At 39.6% G+C, this 11,381-nt stretch overlaps 2 protein-coding genes across 2 annotated transcripts in view; one reads left to right on the forward strand and one right to left on the reverse strand.

The window, feature by feature from the left end:
* Gprk2 (G protein-coupled receptor kinase 2) overlaps positions 1-11,381 on the forward strand; it is a 77,863-nt gene that overhangs the window by 15,251 nt on the left and 51,231 nt on the right. The window contains exon 3 of the mRNA XM_077410435.1: positions 10,887-11,378. The gene's annotated coding sequence lies outside the window, so the exon portion shown is untranslated. The remainder of the gene's footprint in view (positions 1-10,886; positions 11,379-11,381) is intronic.
* Positions 3,897-8,600, reverse strand: LOC143899812 (synaptic vesicular amine transporter). The gene is made up of 8 exons (XM_077410470.1): positions 8,460-8,600; positions 8,024-8,364; positions 7,735-7,944; positions 7,147-7,413; positions 7,018-7,058; positions 6,528-6,674; positions 5,862-6,183; positions 3,897-5,662 (listed from the first exon to the last, which is right to left on the reverse strand). The coding sequence occupies exons 2-8, from the start codon at positions 8,115-8,117 to the stop codon at positions 5,445-5,447; spliced, it is 1,299 nt and encodes a 432-aa protein (XP_077266596.1). The 5' UTR covers positions 8,118-8,364; positions 8,460-8,600; the 3' UTR covers positions 3,897-5,444.

Below are 11,381 nucleotides of genomic sequence, written 5' to 3' on the forward strand. Positions count from 1 at the left end.
CGCGCGCTCGATCGATCGACCCGCGCCGCGCCGCGTTTCGCTTCGCTCTCCCGCGAAAGCGCGTTTTGCGGTAGCTAACGAGCGCGGAATCGTTAATCGAACACCTATGTCTAATGCGTTTCGGGAAATTTAACTATCGGGCGTGTGCGTCGTTATTAACGCGCCAATGTGCGGGCGCGCGGCGCCGCGGCGCGGCGTTACGGCGTTGAATTTCAACCCTTAAGCGCTCGCTGGGTATCCCACTTATGAAATTTTCATGAAATTCAGGCAATATTGTTGCGAAAGTTGTTACGCGATGTATCTATCATTAATATCGGGGCGTTAAAATAAATGAGATTACTCTTTTCCACGTGCGTGGCCTTTGATATTCGATGTAATAATTGGGATGATTGGAATGCGCAGAGAGGAAGAGAAAGGGAGCAAAAGAGGGATTCCGTAGCGGTGCATAACGAGGAACAATCTTATCAGTTTTCCTGCCTTTTTATATGATCTCACTTATAATGGACATTAGTTTTCAACTTCATAGAAAATATCGGAGCAGGAAGATGGAGTATCCGTAACTTGTAAGCTCTACTTAAACACAGCTTGACATTTAAAAGTAATCTCGCAAATTATGGTTCTTTTTTTGTTTTGAGTTTCAATTAATTTTTCAAGTGCTGCCAGCGAAGTAAGCAGCACTGGTATGTTCTTTTGTAAACAAGATTTATATCGGCTAACGAGCATTCATTATGACATCACGAGCGTCCTTTTCGGATCGATGCCATATAACCATTTGGTATTATATGTAAACTCTTATCAATGCTAATTGGCAAGCGTTTCGTGTTAGCGCTCCACGGTTTGTTATGCAACATACGTATACGTGCGTATACATAGCTTTGACGTGCGTCCATCACGCGAAAATCGGATTACGTCCATGTCCATATATACGGTGTGCCGCAGATTCTCTTCTAGATTCACTAAATTTCAATCGTTGCTTTTTCTTTTCAGTTTGAATTGAGATTAGCAAATTTTAATTTTCAAAATATTTTACTTCGATAATCGAACTTTAAATTAACTTTCCATCGAAGGCGAGTCTAAATGAGACGCTTAATTTGCCAAAATCATTAAAGTTTCAACGTCAAATATTAATACATTTTGAATGTTACATGCAGTTAATTCTGCATCAGTTAAGTCTCTATCAAACTTTAGCCAAGGCATTATCGATCGTGCTTATCTACGTCAGATAATTGCCAATTACGAGAAAGCATACGTTTTTCGAATACTCGGTATATTTAGATGCCGCATAGTGTCTTGTTCTTGAGATTCTTCTTTGTACAATGTTAACACATGAGTGTGAAAACATATATTCTTCCTTGAAGTTGTCTTGAATATTTGAAGATTATGCAGCTGAACTAATACCTATAATACACGTCTGGTTCTCTTGTTATTATTACTAATATGATTATCTACTTAGTTAAAATTTGTATTCTTTCCATCTGAAATATTATTTGCTTGCTTATTTTTGAAAATATATTGATTGAACGAGGATATTAGTATTTTACGAATTTCTATCTGTGACGTAATCTCGCCGCCGAAATCAATGTGTTTGCATACTTCTGTTATATGGATGAGAAATTAAATTACGCGCATTTCTGGATTCCCATTTCTCGGAGATCTTTTTTAGGACAGTCAATCGACAATTAACTGTCCCGATTTAAAGCGGGGTGCCCCCGTGAATAATAGACGAAACGCCGAGGTCATTTAGTCAAGCTGTCACGGCTCTGTTTCCTTACTTGTGTTTTTCTTTTCCTCTTTTCATTATCTGCTCTACAGTTTGTCTGCAGTTCGGTTTTAACTTCGATTCTAATTCCGGTGCGAGATTAATGTAGCGGGATTGAGCTGTCTTCCCTGCCGCGTCACGGAAATAAGTCGCGCGTTTAGCAAGGCGTTCCTTTACGAGAGCTTACGAGGTCTTATTATTAGTTACAAAGTTGTATAGAGCTATTTTGCATAACTGCAAATACCAAAACGAAACATGTTACTTGTATTTGTTGCGCGACTATGCTTCGTAATATGAAAGTCGGGCTTCAGATGTTAATACCGCGGTGAAAATACCCTTTTTAAATTGAGAAAGATGTGAATAAAACCATAAAGAGCGCATATAGGATTTATCACGGAGAAAGGTTTATGAAGGTGGTGTGGGGTGATGTGTGGGCGATAGGATTTTTAATATTTTCTTGTCAAATAATGTTTTTTATTATAACGTTTTTGCGGATACGATTCAATTGTTTTGACGGGTAAATAATGTGCACACTGTTTCCAGCCTTTTCTCGATCTCTTTTCCAATAATGTTGAAATATGGCGGAGGATTCGGAGGATTTGGGATCCCGCGGGGTCTTCGATTCGCGCGTATTGGCCAATCGAGCTTTGCGGAGCCGCACGCGATAAAATATGTGCGGCACATCAGGCGATGTAGGTGGACAGATTGCCAGGGACACCCCGATATCGCCGGGGACGAGGTCTCGTCCCGTTGGATTTCGGCCAGGGTTATGGTTTTGAAAATGGGATAACGGGACGGGAGACGGGAGGATAGGCGATAGCGGGGGAAGAAAAAAAAATTTACGAGGTGGGTCATCGAGATTTGAGAGGTGTTGAATGATTCGCTAGCGATGACGAGGTCAGGAATTGGGCGAGAGGGGAAGACGGACTGGCATTAAATTCCGCTCAGGGTCGACGACGAGGGCTGGCACGTTTTGTCACGGCCGGGCTTTACTTCGCGATCTTTCATTTAACGTCGCGCCACTAATCTCTGCCGCATCACGGAATATAAAGATGGAAATCGGCGGCCGGAATTGGAGCAACGCGCGAGAGAGAAGTGCGGATGTTTAAAGTTGAAAAGGCTTCTTCGCCGAAGAAAAGAATAATAAAGATATCGTTTGTAAAGGTCAAACGCGCGACACGTGCGAAGAATATTTCGAGAGAAACGCGCAAAAATCTCTCGTGAGAGAGAGAGAGAGAGAGAGAGAGAGAGAGAGAGAGAGAGAGAGAGAGAGAGAGAGAGAGAGAGAGAGAGAGAGAGAGAGACATCTTTAATATTACGCAGTATATAACTTCTATAAATCACATGAAATGGATAAACACGAATTTTGTATTTATGAAAAAGACAACGTGTAATCACACAGCAAATGGAAAATTTTGCACAAAGGATAAATTATTTTGTAATCGTCCGGCGAGATATGCGCACGATTAAAAAGCTTATAGAAGGAGATCTCGTTTCCTCGTCATCTCCATCTCTTGCCTGGATGCTGCGATCGTTATTGCTCGATATATGCCATGTATTTACCCCTTATCACGTTATCTTGTCGTTACTCCAAGGCTTTACGTCACCAAACGAGGCCATCAACGTTTTGCCGTTCGGGGGCGGTCGAAAATCACTGGACCACATCATCACGCTCCTCCATTAAATATTATGCTTGACGTTCTTTCGTCCATTCAGTCGTTGACTTCTCCTCCCCGCCGTCGTCGTCGTCGTCGTTTGCGTTTTATTACGACTCTCTTTACCTACCTCACTGCTAACGACGCGGTCGAGAGTTTTTTATGCGACGAACTTTGCACAGCGCGCTTTATTTCGTGCGGAATTAAAGTCGCGCGGACCCCACACGCATATCGATTTCCTATTTATAGGATATAATTTAACGAACCTTAATTATTGACTCATTATACGGCGTACCGAACAGAATTGACCTTTTCGGCTAATTAAAGACGTATGCCTATGCGAAATGGTGAAAAGAATGATCTCGAATAAAATAAGATACACAAACGAATATAAAAAATACACAATTTACGTACAATTAAATGTTATAATGCAATAAAATAATGATTTTTTCAATTTTTGCTTGATGCTATTTTTACATATATGTATATAAAGTCATTTGTTACAGTAGAAGGAAGAAAATGCATTTATTATCGATTTCACGACTAAAATTAGTACACTCTTGCAGAATATAGAATAAAGGGTGACATGAAAACACAGGTATACGATACAGATTCGTATAAGGCAACGCTAGATATAACGGTACACAATTCCGTAGCGGAAACTCAACATCGTTTGATTAATTAACGACGTTGGTTCTGCATTTTATTAATAATTCAGCATTGTTGTTAAATTGATATACATAGTTTTCCCGAGGGGACACTTCGTTTTTAAAAAGCTATGCACGCATGTCGTTCGTTGGACTGCACTCGGCTTCTTTCGCGACGGCGGCGGCAACGCGATTAGTCTAACACCCTTGCTAATGACGATCGGCGTTGTTCACCGAATAAACCCCGGGGTGCAAAGTCACGCCCCATTTCGCTTCCTCTCGCGCCCTGCGCCTCGTTCACAAATCCTTCGAACATCAACGGCACCACCCTGTTTACGTTACGCCTCCGACTTCCACGAAGGAAAATAGCCGGGTTTTATCTAATATGCGCTTGAATTTTCTTACGATCAATATTTACGTCGTTTGATCGGACAGGCCGAAATCATTAGGCTGTTCGGGGAATAATACGATCAAAACGTTAATATATGGATCGTTAAACAAAATGCCGACAATCTCCTCAATTTATATTACGACAGTGCTATAACTTAAACGGAAGATCCAAATGCGACAAGAATATACAAATTTCGTAAAATTAAATAAAATTTAATTTTGCATTTTAAATAAAATGTATCTTCATTTCGAAGAGTTATTATATTTATTTTTAGCTCTTGTCCGCGTTTTTGAAGCTCTCGTAGCATTCGATTCCTAGCTCGTAGCATTCGATTTTGCACGCAAACTAATCGTGAGACACACGCGAGTGAGAATTGATCGAATACATTGTGTACGGCACGGCGTAAGCCAATTACGAGTAAATGCTTGCACACGACGGGACCATTAATGTAACGTAAACGAATTTCGCTGTAGATTGAGTGCATTAATAAGCTTTCAGAACTACATCGGCTAGCCGATCGTCGTCATTTTCCGCTATTAGAAGCGCGCGTTTCTTGTCCTCTGTCCCGGCGGGTACCGCTTTCGCGAATTCAACGAATTCCTAGCTGCTCTCCGATCCGAGAAATGTCGTCGTGCCACGGATGATAGCCTCGGGGGAAATTGTTCGGCCAATAATTCACTTGGGTTACCAATTACGACGAAGATCTGGTTCTGCATAGCGCACTTAATTGAGGACACAATGTCATTAGACACTATTTCGAGGTCCCCAAAAGTGGGTTTAACGATATTTAACGTTGCGCAATTGTCTAAAATGGAGACAATGGCTTGCGAAAATTATGATAATTAGGAGATATAATATGTCTCGATAAAAATGTATCTCTCGAAATAGAAAGAAAAAAGTGCTAGCATAAATAGAAAATTACAAAGTTTTCCAGGGTTAATTAACGCGTGATGTTCAGTTTGTGATTATTGCTAAATGAATCTTATTTACTGTCAAAGATCTTCGTCGGAATCGTGAAATCTTTCGTAGGGAGCGATGGATTCTTGAAACGTGTCGTAGTCCTTCTTTTCTTCTTTCTTCGTCAACAACTTTCTCCGTTCCAACGTGAGGTATATCAACAATGGACAGTACGCCATGTTCACGATACCCACGACTCGCATGACCCACGGAAATCCAATGGCTTTTACCATTTCGCCGCCCGTGATAGGCCCTTAAAAAAAAAAAAAAAAACGATATATCTTCTGTAACATTCCATTTTTTTTTAACTGTAAATTATTCCAATCGCAATCGGGAGCAGCGTTCGCCAAGGGCGGACCTGGCTCTTACTTTATACCTTTGTATACTTTCTAAAATTATTTCCTTCAATTCTATTTATAGAATCGGTCTCTTAACTTTCCGGTCGATTTTACCTAAGAAGTAGGCTAAACTGACAGCCACTTGTTGGATCGAATAAACGGGTCCGTAGTTGCCATTTCGGTCTACCAAGCTGGCCAGCAACGGCACCAGGGCTGCATCCGCGACGCCGATGCCCAGACCCATTCCCAGATGCGGGAATGTCAACTGCGACATTGTGTTCGCCGACGGGATTAGAATGGCGCTAACGCCGACCACGAGCATAGCCAGGATCGCCACTTTGCTGCGCCCGTAACGATACGCTATCACGCCGAAGAAGTTGGTCCCGATTAAGTAGCCCACGCTGTCCGGTATAAATACCGTGCCCAGTTGCCATTTCTGCAAGGGATGTTAATCAAAAGAAGCAGTGCTCTTCCGTATTTTTTACGGAATATGAAGCAGAATTTGCAGCTTCATTAGGATCGATCGTTATTTATAAACGATAAATTAGATTTCTAAGATTTCGAACTTCTCATGCTTAGTTTCATCAACGTTGATTAACGTTAACTATAATCTAATGGAATTCTGATCTCTTTATATATTGTCGTCAATCGTGATAATGCACGGTTATAATACAGATAATAAATTTATGAAATTGCATTAGTTACAATAGATCAAAGCTTGTTGACGAAACTTGCCGTTGATATTTTTCTACTTTGAAATAAGGATTTTCCGTCACATACCTTAGGTTTTATGTGAGTTCGAAGCCAAATCGGTAGACAAGGCTCTAATATCGCCATTGGTGACGTCGAACACCAAATTGCACCAGAGATAATGAGGATATGTGGATTAGACAATAAATGCACCCAAGTAGTTTGCTGCTCGCTTGACTGATATATGTATGAAACAGTAAAATTTAATTAAACAATTTGGTTTTAATAAATATAAAATTGCATGCTGCTTTCACATAGTATGAGAAATTAATTTGTTATTATTTCAAGTCTTTGGAATAATATAATTATTGCAATATTATTGACGGTTAAAACTTATTGAAAAATGACAAAATTGTAAACTCTAAAGTTACTTTTCGAGAGACAGTTCCTTGAGAGCTTCGGATATATTTATAATCGTATATAACATATTTCGAGTTATAAACTTTACGCATTTCTCCATTGTACTTTATAAATATAATATTAAGTTTTATTAATGTCTTAAAATAGTGAACATACGTACCTCGGCGTTTGTCTGAACATCTAATGTCAAAATTTGCAGACCTACGAAAATAACGCGTTTCAATATTTTATTTTCATATGCAAATAAGAAATATGTTTTCTACAATTACAATTTTAAAGGATTAATTACAAATTACTATAACGATGAGGCTGGACACTAATAGAAATGGCGCCATTTTTCCTTCGAGATCGTAAAGCACGGAACCGATCGGATAGCCCAGGAGAACGCCTAGGGCGATACTGCCGAGAACGAAACCCATGATTTTGGATCTTTCGTCTTCCTCGGAGTATTGAGAGGCGACTAGCGACATGCCGGAAACTGCTATACACGCTGATGCTATACCTTGAACGCTCCGAGCCAAGAACAGTATCTCGTACGTTTGTCCGAAGGCGAACACTGCGATATAACAATGAAAACTCGAGTTTGCAGATACGCGTCTTCGCTTACTTGAAGCCTTTAACGTCAAGAGTTAAATTAACAAACGGCAGTTTCATAAAAGCGAAATTAAATTTACGCAAACAAAAACTAATTGAAAGATTCTTTGAATTCAACTTTTAGCAATATTTAACCCCCCGATATCCGTTTTTATTCCATTATATTTGTAAAGCAATTCTCTTCGCGATCGAGATCGTGAGATGAGACTCGAATTGTTACGGATGAACGTGGAGTTCTGTTTATTGGAAAAGCGCGGATGTAAAAGTATCGTCCATAACTTACGGAAAGCAGCCAACAAGAGGCTGAGATTTCCCAGGAACAGAGGTCTAGCGTAGCCCAGAGTGCCAGTGAGGGTGCCCACGGCGGGATTCAAAATTAATTGGACCAGAGCCTTCGAGCTCAGCAGTAATCCCACTCGACCGTTTTCGTCCTCTTCGGCGCTCGCGGTCGTATTCGCGTCGAGCGTGCACAGATAATCGGGGATAATCGGCACTGAAACATTTCCGTAACAGCAAATTGTTTAGCCCGTGATTTGTCCTCTCCCTTTTTCTCTCGATTTGGCCATAATTACCGACTACCGTCAACAGGACATTATCCAGGAAGATGCTGAGATAGACCACTGTGACGGTGATCATGCGACTGTTCATTAGATTGTCAAATCTCATCCTTGATCATTGATCTCGATATAGAGTGAAAAGAAATCGAATACACTGAGGGTCACTGTATTCACGAAGAATTTAGAGAAATTCGAAATATATCTTTGACGAAAGTTTGCGCATAGTAATTTTTTAATTCTCTATAATTCCATTGATAACGATTCAGATAGACAATATTATTAATGCAAATTATGGACGCAAAATATAAAATGAAATTTTTAAACAGTTTGTCAATTAAATCTGCAATATAAACTGTCTGAAAGAAAAGAAAAGTGAAATGTAAATTAGATAGATAGGTCCCCGTTATTCAGAAGTGTTATTTGAGACGTTTATATTTTTCAATCTATTTACTTGAAATATAAATTTTTTTTTCAAATTCTAAACAATTTCACGTCTCTCTCTCTCTTTTTTTTTCGTCGGCTCGATAAGCGTAATTTAAGTAGCTTTCCTCAAAAATTTTTCTTTTCTTTTTTGTCACTTGAAAGGCCGTTCTAAACGTGACTGGAAAGCGGACGAGTTTCGTGCGGGCTTTTATAGCTGCTGAAGCTCGTCCTTGCGCAGAAGCTTTTTCATGGGGGGCAACGCGAAGGTTGGTCCGGATGGCGCACCGTTTCACGAGCCGATGCACTTTTCGATTTAGCTCCATTATGGCGACTTATCGGTCGTCGCCAGCCGTTCTGATTTTCGCGGTTTTTATGGTGGTCTTATGATGTGGAAATATACCTTGGCAGGTGGCCGTAAACCGTAGGAAAACGGTGACATCGACGAAGGGGTTGCGCGCGTTGGATAGAATTTTCGGAGGGTTGCATCGTATCCTCTTTTGTCTTCAGACGTGCGCTATACGTACGCAATCGGTTAGGATTAAAAATTTGGCAATCGGAAATTTTATTTACATCAAACTTGAGTTGTTGTGCAACTATTGTAATTAAATAATTTTTACGACATAGATAATCATATAGGTGAAGTACTACACCGCGTATTATTTATTATTATTGTTATATTTTATTATTTCAAAAAATAAAATTTGAAAACTGAAAATCCATATGAATTTATAAGGGCTATTATTATTTGTAGGAGCTTTATTCATATTTTTATTACAACTTCAACAATATATTAATGTTTTAACAAAGTTTTTTAAAAAATCAGCTATAAATCTGTAAGTAATCCGTTGCTGAAGTTCGAAATTTCAATAATGGAAATGACTCTATATATTATTGAATTTTAGTTAAAGTATTTTGCATTTAGCGTCATCGGAAAAAAAAGAAATGAAAAAGAATGAAACGTTCTCTCTCGCGCGCAAATGACGAATTGTCCTCTCATACTTCGCACTGCGGTGAACGTAAACTTCATTTTCGCCAGTCCCTTTGTTGTATGCCCGGTACCTCGCTATCTCGTCATCGATATTCCTGCGGAGCCCACACCTGTGCCCTGCTTGCGAAATTACGATCGGCCATAATGCAATTTCGACGTTGAGGTACATGCCAAATTGATTCTGCGCCGTGTACGGCGCAGCTTTCTGCTCGTGTCCTCCTCGCTTAATGCAGCGAGAAACCTTTATCGCCGAATCGGTCAACGAGCTTGTCAATAATTACGAGGAAGTTCAATGCTTAGTTCAAGGTTTATGCTCATATTTATAATCGCGTATCTATATACTAAAGAATTTAGCTAAAATTTCAAGATATACCTAATATGGTTTAATAAATAGATCTTCAGAGTCAATTTAATATTTGATATATCGTATTTGCATTCGTGATTCATTAAGGATAAAGATATTGTCTTGAAATACAATCTGAATTTTATCTCATGATTTCAATAATTGATTCTTGAGAGAAACTAATATACGTACATATATGTATTGTGTATGTAATAGTTTTTAAATCTTGTAACAGAGATTACAGAGAATAGAAGAGACGAGCGTTTGCACGAAAAGTTTGACGTCCAATAGATTTTTAAAGCGCGCATTAAAAATCTCAAAATGCCGTTTTAATCGAACGGAAATTATCGTTATCTTAAACAGCGTTAATGAGTTTGTAAAACAAAGTATAAAATGAAGAAACGTGCCTATTTGTCGAAATACAAGAAACATAATTATTTAACGTTATTATTTTATCTTATAATAAAGCGTTAAATATTTCGAGGCAATAACAACGTGACCTTGGTGTTTATTATTACGGTGCGCGGTGTACGGCGCTCTGTGTGTTTACGCAAGGTCGCCGCGCTATCATTCGCACAATGAAACTCGAGCCGGCATCAGGTAGTTGCGCGAGCCGTGTATCGTCGTGTTATTACCCTTCGCGACATATATACTAAGCGCAAATACTAAGCGCCGCCGTCATATTTTACGATTATCAGAATAACTTGTGATCACACATTAATCATTAATCGGTGCAATTAAGGATTCGTAAAAGTAGCGGAACGACTGCTTATCGCGAAGCAGATATTTCGCGCGGTTTATTTTATTCGAAGTAGGAATCGGAAATTGGAACGGAACAGAGAACGGAAATAATAAATTATCGTTTCGCGATAATGGGCAATTAATTATACTCAGCGATGCTCAGATATATACGAATAAACTTCGTATTGCGCTTTGAATTTTCGCTTTAAATGGAATTTGCCTATACCGTTTCGCGATTGATTGCGCGGAATAATATATGAATCGCCGGATCGAGTTGTTCTAGTAACGCCTTATATGAATATCGCCTGTTATCATGTATTGATAATAAATTTGAAATGGAAGAAACAGAATATATATATTTAAAGTACAATTTTATTTTTCAGGATACGCTATAAATATTACGTGTCGGCGAGACGCGTGTACGGCCTTCGTGCTTGTTTTGATACGTCAGACCGCCGCGCCGCGAGCCGCGAGCCGAGAGTCATTCACACGGCGAAACTCGAGTCGGCAGGTACTTATATAGCGCGTCACGTGTAATTACCGTCGGGAGTGCCGTGTAAAGTGCGAGTGATTATTTTATTATAATGATTAACACGCGCGATCGTAATTAATCGTGTTTTCGCGAGTGTTGCGTACGAGTGAGCAACGAAGGAATCTGAGAGGAGGAGGAGGCCTGGGCGCGGCATCGGGCGACGGCTGAGCAGTCATGGAGTGAGTAAATCTTTTATTTCCCTTGTTACTCAGAAAAATAATTATTTTATGCGCGGATAATTTCTAGATATAAATTATTCTGATTATTGCTATAATTTTCGCGTATTTTTATTTTGCAGTTTAACGCAATTTCCGTCACAACTCCACCACTGCGCATCATATCGGTG

Source organism: Temnothorax americanus, unplaced genomic scaffold (assembly GCF_048541705.1).
Source record: "Temnothorax americanus isolate GAGA-0224 unplaced genomic scaffold, ASM4854170v1 Scaffold29, whole genome shotgun sequence".
NCBI classification, from domain to species: domain Eukaryota; kingdom Metazoa; phylum Arthropoda; class Insecta; order Hymenoptera; family Formicidae; genus Temnothorax; species Temnothorax americanus.

Coding starts and splice junctions, on each gene's coding strand:
- LOC143899812 (XM_077410470.1), bottom strand. CDS start 8,117: ATGAGATTTGACAATCTAATGAACAGTCGCATGATCACCGTCACAGTG. Junction 7,414..7,734: donor CCTCTTGTTGGCTGCTTTCC/GTAAGTTATGGA, acceptor GTTATATCGCAG/TGTTCGCCTTCGGACAAACG. Junction 5,663..5,861: donor CAGTTTAGCCTACTTCTTAG/GTAAAATCGACC, acceptor TTTTTTTTTAAG/GGCCTATCACGGGCGGCGAA.